Source organism: Perognathus longimembris, chromosome 24, assembly GCF_023159225.1.
Source record: "Perognathus longimembris pacificus isolate PPM17 chromosome 24, ASM2315922v1, whole genome shotgun sequence".
Lineage (NCBI taxonomy): Eukaryota > Metazoa > Chordata > Mammalia > Rodentia > Heteromyidae > Perognathus > Perognathus longimembris.
This window is the reverse complement of record NC_063184.1, coordinates 14,415,166-14,427,654: the sequence shown is the minus strand read 5'-3', so window position 1 is coordinate 14,427,654 and position 12,489 is coordinate 14,415,166. Positions and strand designations below refer to the sequence as shown.

General features: G+C 44.7%; 1 protein-coding gene across 1 annotated transcript in view; it reads right to left on the bottom strand.

Annotated features, from left to right (window-relative positions):
- The window catches only part of Papss1 (3'-phosphoadenosine 5'-phosphosulfate synthase 1), a 59,999-nt gene extending 58,108 nt beyond the window's left edge, over positions 1 to 1,891 (bottom strand). Inside the window, exon 1 of the mRNA XM_048333385.1 lies at positions 1,763 to 1,891. Coding sequence (XP_048189342.1) covers positions 1,763 to 1,831 — 69 coding nt within the window. The 5' untranslated portion in view covers positions 1,832 to 1,891. The remainder of the gene's footprint in view (positions 1 to 1,762) is intronic.
- Between the last annotated feature and the right edge of the window lie 10,598 nt (positions 1,892 to 12,489).

Below are 12,489 nucleotides of genomic sequence, written 5' to 3'. Positions count from 1 at the left end.
TAATCTCAGCTATTCAGGTAGTGGAGGTAGGAGGAGGGAGTTTTGATGCCATCAGGGCAAAAGTGAGAGACAGTTTCTGAAAAATAAGCTAAAAGCAAAAGCGTGTGACTTAAGTGATAGGCTGCTTGCCTGGAAAGGCTCTAAATTCAATTTCCACTGAGGGAGAAAGAAAAGGATTTATTAGATAGCGAATGCCACTTGCCATTTACAATTACAACACTAAGGCCATGGGCAACAAGATGGCACACACTACATTCCACATTTTTCATCTCCATGTCTACAGTAGTCCTCCACAAAGAATACACATTTTAATTTAGCAGGTGGAATAATATCTAATGAGTTGTAGATGGTGTAGACAAAATTAATAATATCTAATGACTTGTAGATGATGTAGACAAAATTATCTGCAAATACCCGAGTTGAGTCAGCTTTCTTTCCTCAACCAAAGTAACAGGAGCAATACTGAGCTTGGGTTTCAAGGCAGCTCGTTTCACCACTCTCAAATTCATTATCGTCATTGCTCATTAAAAAAAAAAAAAATCCTGGGCAGGACGCACTAATGCACCCTTGATCAAGTGAGATTCAAAGCAGCATGACTTACTTGTTCAGGCCACCCTGACTCTCAGGTGACTTGCTTGTTCACTCTACCCTGACTGCCAGGTGCCTGGTACGCTGGCCGCTGAGCCGGACCCGGAGTCAGTGACCCGGACAATGTCCTAACCCACCTCTTCTCTCAAGGGGAAAGAAAGGCAGTGAAAACCCCTTGCTCACAGCCACACATTTGGTAAGGAATACACTTCCCCAAAGGGCATTTGCCTGATACTGCTTTTCTTTTCTTTCTTTCTTTTTTTTTTTTAATTCTTTGACTCACCGAGGGCACGTGCTGATTGGTTAATAACACTGCATTCTTCAAGGTTCTGTCAGACTGAGAAAGAAAACTTTCCATCCAAACCTAAAACCAGGGTCTTTCCAGACTCCAAAGTTGGGGCTTCCGCCACCGAGGAGTTTATCATCTTGGCTTTTAACTTAGCAAGGAAGAATCCCAGAAGGAAGCAACCTTCTGGAGACACACACAGCGCACAACCCCACGGGGTCAATCGCTGCCAAACGTTATAAACCATTAGTCTTCCCATACCTGTCACTACCCATTGAGCCTTTAAACCTCGCCTTTTTCTTTTTATTTTTCTGGTCAGACATTCCAGTTTCTAACAGGGACACAAAGGCCCTCAGTGGAAGCCCGTCTCCGCTCATGAATGGCCACATTGTGGAGCGCTCTCTCCCCGCACCCTGAAACTCGGCGATGGGAAGATGGATGGAGATCGACCCCGACCTAGGCCAGGAAAAGCCGGGTCTTGCAGAAGGAAGGGCCGGGCCTCGGACTTCGCTGCAAACACCACCACCCGGCCACCTCCGCTTCCACCCGCGCCCGGGCCGGGGGGGAGGGGCGGGGGGCGCAGGGACTCTGTGGGAACCGAGGCAGAGGGGAAGGGGGGAGTTCTTCCCACAGCCCAGGATGGGAAGGCGCTGCAGGGCCCAGATCGGGACCCCCACCACGCGCGCGCGCACACGCGCGCGCACACACACGCACTCACCCTGCCATCGCGCCACCACCCACCGTCCCCGCCGCGAGACGGCGCGGCCCGGGTGCCCACCCCCAGCGATCTCCCGAGGATGCTGGCGAAAAGCTAGGGGCTTCCCGGGACCACCCCCACTCCTCGCCCACTGATCCCCTCCCCCCAACTCTCCAGCCGCCCTCGCTCACCCAGTTCTGCGCGTTCTGTGTCAAGTTGCTCAGCTTGACTTTCTTGCACAGGCTCCCGGGAATCTCCATAACCGCAGAGCGCGCGCGCGGACGCCAGGGCTCTGCGCGCCCTCGGGGTAGCGGGAGGAGGGGGCGGGAGGAGCAGGCTGGAGGGGCGGGGCTGGGGCGGGGCCAAGCTCGCGGCGCGCACACGCGCTCGGGCTCGGCGACCCCACTCGCGCGCCTTCTATGCACCTCCGGTTAGAGGGAAGCGGAGCCCAGGTCAGATCGGAGGAGCGGGACCGAGTTCCAGGCGCGCGCACACGCGCGGCCCTCAGGGACCTAGAAGATAGGTGGGTGGAGGCAACCTGAGGCAGGATCTGGAGGCGGAGCCTCAACGCCCAAACCCCAGGGAGCGCGCACGTCACCCCCGACGTTGAGCATGCGCAGAGGGCCGGAGCGAGTTCCCCGGCTCTGCTGCCTCCACGTCGTGCACGCGCCCGCGGAGCTGCTCAGCTGAGGAAAGGAAGATGCTGACGTGGGCTGCTGCTCGTCAAGCTTCTTCTGGACCATCCCACAGCAAGGCTTCCTATAGGTCCTTGCCATGTGCTCACGTCAGCCTGGCCAGGTTTGAAGTATATCCCAGCCTCGTTGAGGTAAGAATTCATTTACTGAGCAACTCATTCTATACGTGTTGTGTTCTTCATTTTTAATTCTTCCCAAAGCCCCCCCCCCCCCACACACACACCAAAAGTCAACACTGGGATCCTTAATATCAATAATCAATTTCTCAACTGGAATTAGCGATCATTGGTAAGGTGCTCCCTTCCCCAATTGGAAACCCCACTTCGTGTCAGGAAATTTTGGTGTCATGTTTACCATGGACTAGGCCCAGAGGGGCTGCTAATAGAGGACAGAGATCCATGGCCCTAACGTGCATGCCCCCCTATGAAGGACATTCCAAATTCACCAGTTATTCCACGGCCAGTTCATGGGCCCCCCCGGGGGGGAGGGGGACTTCCTCCAGAGTTGTCTCCATTCCCACCCAGCCCCATACACTAAAATCACTTTCCCCCCATCTTGTCACCAAGACAAGTTGTTGGCAGTTCTTCCCCTCCGATAACCCAGCTGCACACACACACACACACACACACACACACACACACACACACATCACCAAGACCTGAGGCCATTGCTTCCTACCTGGCATATCGGGGCCCCATTTGTTTCCCTGGCATTGTCTCATATTACACTTCCCCACCCCCACCCCCATATCCTGCCTGACTCACTGAACAAACCCCTTCTCCTGCCACCTGCAACATTCTAACTGTCCAGATGATACTTCTAAGATACAAATCTGAACTTGGTACTCCACCACTTTAAAAGGCCAGGGAGGCCTTTTAGCTTTACTGAAAGCATTCCTAATTGGAGGATTATGTACTGTATACAGCTGAATTTCCATTTAATTCTGAGTTCTGCCAATAACAGGAATGTTCTTAAAAGATGATCCCAAGCTTCAGCTATTTCTCTAAGAATTGTTCTTCCTTGTTAGAGGGAAATGGTTCTTAAATATCACAATCAAGGCTCTAGGAGTATGTCACTGCTTTTCAGATGATCCTTCTTTCTGTCTTTTTTTAAAATAAGAATTCCCCATATTTATTTGAAGTTGGTGAAAGACTATTTTTAAGATAAATATATACAGTTGTGTTGATATTGTGAAGTCAAATTCATAGGTCATGAAAACAACTTTGAAATAGTTTGTCAAACCAAAACTAGCAAACACCATTAAGAGAATGTCAAAAGAACTCAGGAATCAACTTTTAAAAGTTTGGTCAAACATGACACAATTAAAGCCAGGCATGGTAGCACATGCCTTTAATTCTAGCACTGAGGCATGAAAATTGCAAGTATGAGGCCAGCTTGGGCTGACTCAAAACAAACAAATGGCACAATTAGACCACTAATGAAATAATTGCAGATTGTTGAGATGTGTTTAAGTCTTTGTTTAAGGCTATGTGTTTATAAAGCTGATAATTTAAGAAGAACAAATTCTTGGAAGTTGTATTGAGCCACCTCATTGGGAAAACTAGTAAATACAAGAATTAAATATTTCACCCCTTTCTCAACATTATCTGCATATCTGGTGCTCTCAGTTAATCCAAACTCAGAAACTACAGAAATAAAGAGGATTTTATTAGAAGTCTTAGGAACTTTCAACTCAGGGGAACAGGTAGGTTCAGATAGCTCTGGGTTGGTGTTCCAAGAAATATAAGGGAACTGAGATTTCATATAGTCTATTGAATGTTGAGGAGGAACAGAGCTATGTGATAGTAAACAACAGAAAGTATGTAAACAGAAGGATAATGTCCATTATATAAGAATACAATAACTTCTTGATAGGTATCTTGAGACCCTGGGCATACTGTAATTGTGAGTTATGCTGATCATCTTAGATACTTACAGTCAAAGTGAAGTGACCAATGTTCATGTTTCAAGCCAAAGCTGGAGACTTGCTTTCTAATGGCCTCTCAAGCCCATTTTGAACAACTCAAAGCGGGATACTGGTGGCTCATGCCTGTAATCCTAACTATTCAAGAGGCTAAGATTTGAGGATTGTGGTTTGAAGCCAGCCAGGCAAGGAATGTCCATGAGACTCTTATCTCCAGTTAGTCACTAAAAAACTAGAAATGGAGCTGTGGTTCAAGTAGTAGCATGCCAATCTTGAGCAAAAAAGCTAAGGAAAAAAACATACTCAGGCCCTGAGTTCAAATCCCTGTAATGGCACAAACACACACACAATTTTTACCACAATTCTCTATTCATTTTTACACAGGACCTTATTTATGAAATACAATAGGATTACTTGACAGTAACTCTTGATGTCATGACAGTTGCCATCATAACCACGCTGGCTACAAGTGACTAACAGATGGGAAGTGTATAAAGTGTGATTAAATGGATAACTGGATGATTCATGTCTTGGTAGGATGGAGTGAGATGATTCAGTGTGCAATTTAAACTTTAACTTATTTCTGTAATTTTTCACTTCATGGTTGACTATTTTGACAGACCTTTTCTTCCCTGAAGGGATATTATGACCTATGTCTGTCATAAGACAGACATTGGCCAACATTGGCCAAGACTGTAGCTTGCTATATGTCACAAGGATAGCTAGCCACCTAACACACTGTCCTCACTAAGAACTAATGTCAGCTCTTGTGATAAGTGCCCAAAACCAATGTTCTCTTGGCTGTAAGGCAATTTACCTGAATTCCTCACTTCACCTTGAAACTCTTGTCCCCCTCTGCCTCCTTGAATATGACTTTGGTCCATGCCAAGACAGTATTCCCATTGCAGTGTTCTGCTGTTTCCAATTAAACTCCTCTTTGGAGAAGATTCCATTTTTATTTATGTCAACATAGAATAGTCCGTTGCTTCTCCAAGTTCTTTGGGTGGAAAGACCATTTTGCTGAGAATGCAATGTGTTTTCATTACTTAAGAATGATGACTAACTTCTAGGCAAATTTCTACATGCTTAACTGTCCAAGATATTTTTGGTTAAGTAAAGTAAGTGGATTTTTTACACTGCAAAATCCTTACTACTTTTGAGTATGTTAAGAAGCCCATGAAAAGGGCTACAGTTTATACTGCCTCCCTAATTTACTTTATTAATTTATTTGTTTGTTTGTTTGTTTTTGCCAGTCCTGGAGCTTGGACTCTGGGCCTGAGCACTGTCCCTGAGTTCTTTTTTCTTTGCTCAGGGCTAGCACTCTGCCACTTGAGCCACAGCGCCACTTCTGGCCATTTTCTGTATATGTGGTGCTGGGGAATCAAACCCAGGGCTTCATCTATATGAGGCAAGCATTCTTGCCACTAGGCCATATCCCCAGCCCCCTAATTTACTTTAGTGCCCTGTAAAAATACCTCACACTCAAAAACACAATTGAGGATCCAAGGAATAACATTGCCAAGAGACACATGGATTATAAATTACCTATGTGGGACAAATTGTGTGACTATCAGGAAGTCATGCCCAATAAACTTACTCACAGTGAATGCATTTTTAATGTAAGACATGGAGAGCAGCAGTTTAAGACCCTACACATTTTGTGTTGCTCTTTTGTCCCTTGTATACAGGACTTGGTTCTATAGAGGAGAAGATATGAGCTCTTACACATCAGTGCTTTTGAGTGGCTGGTTTGAACTGAATATGTGAGGTTTCTAGAAGCCCACATCACAAAATTCAACCTATCTTGACTTATTCAGGTATTCCAACATCAAAGGATGAGGGATTATAGGAGACTGAGCAAAGCACCATGTTTATGTGGTTTACTTTATTTCTGTAGAGTAAATAATTAGTATCTCTAAACTCAAAAAAGGGTAATGTGTTCTAAGGTTACAAGCTTATTTTTATGTTAGGAATTCATAATTTCCTAAATGCTATTGACATTTGTTTTAGCACTAACAGATTTGCCTCTTACAAACAAATGGTTATCATCAGCTCATTTGTTTTCTTAGTTATTTCCGGTATGAAAACATTCTGACTTTACTTACTGTAAGAAATATAAGCAATTAAATTATTTTCTTTGTGATTAAAAACTTTATAACTTTCCTTATATGGTTATTAATTATTACTGATAAAGTGGTAATATTCAAAAATAAGTAAAATTATTGAGGTATCTATAAATGATATTATGTTTCCTCAGAAAAGTCATTTCTGAAGCAGACATACTTATCAGTATAATTTAGGAAAAATACATTGTAACATATGTAATAGTATTGATTGCAAAGTAACTTTTCCAAAATAATATACATTTTTCCTTACTTATAGTTGCCTAAAAAATTACTTCAAACCTAAGAAAAGCAATAACTTCTTACTTAGATCCATGAATTAATGAAAAGCAGGAAAAGGACCTGCCAACCCCACAACCATTTGTCTTTGAGCCATTCTCTCTATGGACACTTGGCAGTCACTTTAGGTTCTAGGACAGCCAGAACGCCTGGTCAATAATATCTTCATGACAAGGGACAGAACCACCTCTCAGGAACAGCAGCACCTTCCAGAAGAGACCACCCAATGAGGACAATGACCTGTAAGGAGGAGGCTCCCCTCAAGTTAAGACAGCGACAACAACCACTCAGGAACCCAGAGAACCAGATCTGAGATAATGACCACCCAAGCCACACCTATACTAGGATGCCTTATGCATACTTTTTGCCCCTACCCCCCCCCATTCTTCTTCTATTTAAACTTAAGACTCACATCTGTACTTCAAAAAAATGGTAGAAGAACTGAAGTACCATCTTCCTGTGACCTTCCCATGCTAAGAAATAAATCTGCTGTCTGCCCTTCGTCATGTCTCTTCATTTGGCATATGGGGATGGATTTGACATGCTTCTCTTCTAACAGACTCTCCTATCACTGTCACTACATTTTGTGTCTTGCCTGAAGTGTCTCTTTCTGAATTCTTTTCTCCCTAGATATGAAGACAAGGTAGATAGCTATGTTGACTCTCCATTAACACTACCGTGCTATGCTTAGTATTTTATCAAAGGAAACAGATCATTCTCACTAAATTTACATTTTTCTTAGGAGAAAATATTGCTTTTTTTCAGAGAGAATATTTTAAAATGCTATAATTGAGTCTCTCAGGAATCTGGGCCTGAACATGGTAGAGCATGTCTATAATCAGAGCACTCTGAAAGCCAAAGGAGGAGATCATGAGTTCAAGCCCAACTTGGACTACATAGCAGGACCCTGTGTCAAAAAAAAAAAAAATCTGGTTCTCTAGATGTGTTTCTGCATAAACACAAATTGACAAGAGTACCTAGGGCAGTTATAAGCACTATGACACATTGAAAAGCAGGAAGTTTTTCTTTAGTGTTCCACATGCTTGTCTTCTGGGGTTGTTTTTTTTTTCCTTACACATTAACTTTGTGGTTCATTGGGTGTGATGTAGGTATTTGATCTGCTGTCTACATGCTGGAGAGCCAACTTGAGTCCAAAGACTTGAGAACTAGGGATGTCTGTCTATCTCTTAATCAAGTCTGAAAGTCAGAGAACCAAAGGAGTCATTGAGTTAAGTCTGGAAATCTGAAGGGCCAGGAACAGGAGGGCTGATACTCATGGCTGAAGAAGAGAGTGAATTCTCTCTCCCTTTTATTTTACCAGTAACAGAATTGACTGATGCCCACCTACATTGTTAAGAGTGGATCCTGTATATTGAAACTGTGATTTAACTGTGGATCTCCTTTTTTTTTTTTTTTTTTTTTTTTTGGCCAGTCATGGAGCTTGAACTCAGGGCTTGAGCTCTGTCCCTGGCTTCTTTTTGCTCAAGGCTACCACTGAGTCACAGCACCACTTCTGTTTTTTTCCATATATGTGGTGCTGAGAAATCAAACCCAGGTCTTCATGCATACAAGGCCAGAACTCTACAACTAGGCCATATTCCCAGCCCCTGTGGATCTCTTTAAGAAACACACCTATGCGGGGCTAGATCTAGAGCAGGAGGTAAGCGTGAACGATGCGCACAGGAACACATGCCGGTAGGACAAGCTTGAAGCAGGTCTCGTTTATTGTGGCACAGATCAGGAATTGTATAGCCCCCAGCACCCCAACCTCCTGAGTCCTCCCCGGCCAATCACCTAGCGGGGAGTTGATGTAAGGCACTAGTGGCGGGCACCGATTGGTCCCCCGGGGGAGTGTGGGGAGCGTGGACAGATCGTGGCCGGCAAGCCGGGCAGACGTGCCTGTGGGCTACGTCTCCATGAGCAGGAAGTGTTCTACTGCTACTCCAGCTGACTCAACCAGACCTGACCAGCTCTACCCACAAATTCCCCCTTTTCTTTTAAAAGGGCCGTCATTATGGTAACCCGTTGTTGGAGGCGTTTTTGCCGGGAGTGCAGGCACTTAATAATTCCCAGAAGAATAAGCCCTAATAGCACAAGGCCTCCCCAGATAACCAGAGAGGATGGCGAAAACCATTGCTGTAGTTTTTTAAGCACATCTTTTAAAAAGGAGGCAGTGGGAATAAGCTGTATAGTGGTCTGATTTAGGCAGGTAATATCATGCAGCAAGCGTTGGGTAAAGTTTAAGTACTTAAGGGACCAAGGGCCTTGGATGTATTCACTAGGTTCAGTGACATTGGGCACGGGAGTGGAAAGCTGACAGACAGAAGTAGTCATAGCATCGCACAGTCCTCCTTGTTGCAGCCGAAGAAACATAATCTGTTCTTGGAGCAAGTCTATTTGTTGTTGGAGTACAAGAAGGCCTCCTTTAAGATGATTGGCAACCTGCAGATGCTGCAGCTGTATGGACGACAGCTGAGGAATGAGCTGGTTTATCTGATGCATGGTGGATACCCTCTGGGACAACGATATAGCAAGCGGTGGTAGCGGAAGCCACTGAAGCGATGATTGCTGACATGATTGCAATGATCAATCCTATTGCTCTCCTAGGGAACGGATGAATCAGTTGAACCTGGGAAAACTGAGAGTCGTTAGTAGCCAAAACAATAAACGGGGGAACACGTACCAAGCCTGCAAAGGGATATGTGTCATTTGGTTGCCAGTGATTACTGAGGGTGCAGGTGTCAGAAGAGTTGTCTCCTAGACAAAAAAAGAATGGGGCTCTAACTACCACCATCCCTGACATTTGGTCACACGCAGAGTGGTTACAGCGACAAGTGTTGGCCAATAGAAAAGGAGACAGGTCCAGGCAGGAATGTGATGAACAAATGATTGGCATGGGGGGTCCTAGGTCCCCCAACCGCCCTCCTGAAGAGTTATAAAACTCCTTTAGATTTTGAGGTTTGGGATTCTCCTCAGACCCATTGTATATAGCCAGGCGTAGGGACGAAGTGAGGCTCCCAAACATTCTGCCTTGCCAGGAGCTGGCACAAAAACTAATCACTAACTCCTCAAGAGGAGTGGAAACATTGCTGAAACTATTAAACTTCCTACGGGGACATAACTGCATATGGAAAGGTATGTCAGTAGCCTGAGTGCAATTTTTTCCAGTGGGGCAAATAGGGTAGGGTCCTGTGTAGTTCCACCATCCTGTCCCATGAGTCACTTTGGCGAGGGGGATAGTACAGCCATCAAATTGTCTAATTGAATCATTTGAAAAGCAAAAGGAAATAGCCTCCCACCATGCGAAGGTGAGGTTTGTCTTTTGATGCCAGAAGGCATCTGCTGAAAAGGGGAGGCCGACCGTGCCATTGGAAGAAAGCATTTGAGGGAAGATGGTGGTATCTTCCCCTACCATCATCAAGATTTGAGGGCTGGGTACTAGTGTTATCTTACCCTGCCCTGCAGCAGATTGAGAATTGGCTGTAATAATGGCACACATCAGGAGGAATAGAGTACCATGCCCCGGGTCTGGCTCCAGGGCCATAGCTTGAGCCTGTTCTACCAATCCCTTTAGGTCTCTCCAGGTGATGGCATAGGCTCTAGCTCAAGGTCTGTGCCTTCTCCTCCTCGGGCTGTCCAAGCGTAGTCGACGCATCTCGTTTGTGGGTGGTAACGGCTGGCCGGACATCTCGAGCTGGAATCCAAACAGGTTTGTCGCTCGTGTCTGAAAAGATACAAGCAAATCCTCTCTCCTGTGCCATTAGGGGAGCAGGGCCTTCCCATTTTCTTGTGATGGGGTCCCTCCATCTGACCATGGGGACCGGAGTAGGTGACTTCAGGAGACCCCAATGCAGGGCTGCCGGGGACCTGTGCGTGGTAGGTGCAAATGTCAAAATTTTTTTTACTATGACATAATAGTTTAATTGTGTTTGGGGGTCTTTGAGTCCTAGCCCCTCCATTTCCCCCTTTCCTTTTAAAAGGAGGGTCTTGATTTCCTTGTGACTGCATTCAACAATAGCTTGGCCTTGTGGGTTATATGGGATACCTGTGTGGTGTGTAATGTTCCAAAGGGCGCAAAATTCACGAAACTGTCTGGATGTGTAAGCAGGGCCATTGTCTGTCTTAAGGGTCCAATGAATGCCCATAATTGTAATGGCATGTAAAAGTGATTTGATGGCGTGCTTTGTTGTTTTACCAGTTAGGGCTAAGGCTGTTATAAAGCCTGAGAATGTATCTATGCACACATGGATGTATTTTTGCCTGGCAAATTGGGGAATATGGGTTATGTCCATTTGCCATGTGCCATTGGGCCTAAGGCCTTGCGGATTTGTTCCCATGGGTTGTAGTGGTCCTAAGGGTAAGAGAGGCGCACAGGAGGAGCAGGACCGAATCATGTGTTTGTATTGTTGGTGCGTTAAATCAGGAAATAACTGTTTGATAGTGGTTGTTGGTAAATGGAAGTGACCATGCAACGCTCAGGCCTGGATGTATTGGTCCATGGATGTATTGGTGAGTAACATGGCTGGGGTGACAGCATGGTCAATAGCCTCATTACCAGCAGCTAGGGGTCCAGGGAGGTTAGTATGAGATCTAATGTGTTGAATGTACCAGGGTTGGGCACAATTGTCTAGTACAGTCTGAATTTTGAACATTATTTGTGTTTCATCATGACCATCATCTCTTAATAAGGCTTTAGGAAGAATGGCGACAGTTTGTACAGTATATAGACTATCAGAAAAAATATTAAGAGGTTTATTGGGAAAGGATGTAAGGGCAAGTAATATGGCTAGTAATTCAGCAGCTTGAACAGACAGGCAATGCTGTTGAAGCACATATTTTTTAGCGTCAGCATTATAAAATCCATAAACAGTTTTGCTAGCATCTGTAAAAAGCACAACGGCCTGAGGGATGGGTTTCCCTTTTGGACGGGGAGGGCACCACCATAAAAGTGGCAGCTCTTGGGTAACTCTTAACATAGGGTTTTTGGGCATGTGATTATCAATGCTAAAATAGTAGTGGATGACCTGTAAGGCTAATTTCTCTTTAGTTGTCAGGAAATTAACGATGGTTTTTTCTATGGGCCAGATAAGATGGTCTGGGAATCTACCATAAGTTTGATGGCAGTGTTCCGCGCCTTTTATGGCTAAATTGCATAGCATGGTAATGGGCATGCTAATTTTTGGTAACTGGGAAGTGGCAAGGTGTATTCATTGTAATATACCATGGGATTGTGTCAAGGCCGCCAACAGGCCATTATTATTTATTATAATTAAGGTGATTTTTTGAGTGACATCTAAAAATACCAAGGGGGTCGACCATAATTGGTCAGCAACCTGTTGTAGAGCTTGCTTAGCATCAGGGGAAAGTACACGAAGAGAAGTTGGGTCAGAGAGTCCCTGAAGTAACTGAAACAAAGGTTGAAGTTGCTGGGTAGGGAGATGCATAAAGTCACGCACCCAATTGATATGCCCACATAATTGCTGTAGTTCAGTTAAAGTATATTGGGGCTTAATAATAATACTAGGCCAATTTGGGGTAATTGTTTGATCTAAATGGTATCCAAGATAAGCGTAAGGGGCTTTAATTTGAATTTTGGGGGGGCAATATGGAGGTCCAGCACTGCAAGGTTTTCCTTGAGTTGTGTTAAGCAGACTTGCATGGTGGCAACATTTTTATGTGCCAACAGAATGTCATCCATATAATGGACGCAAAAGCATTTAGAAAGTAAAGGCCTGATAGCATGGGCAACATACATCTGACAAAGAGTAGGGCTATTTTTTATTCCTTGAGGGAGAACTTTCCATTGATATCGGCGAGTGGTAGCTGACAGTTAGCTTCCCACACCGAGAAGGCAAAATATTCTTTATCATTAGGGTGTAAGGGGATAATAATGGCAA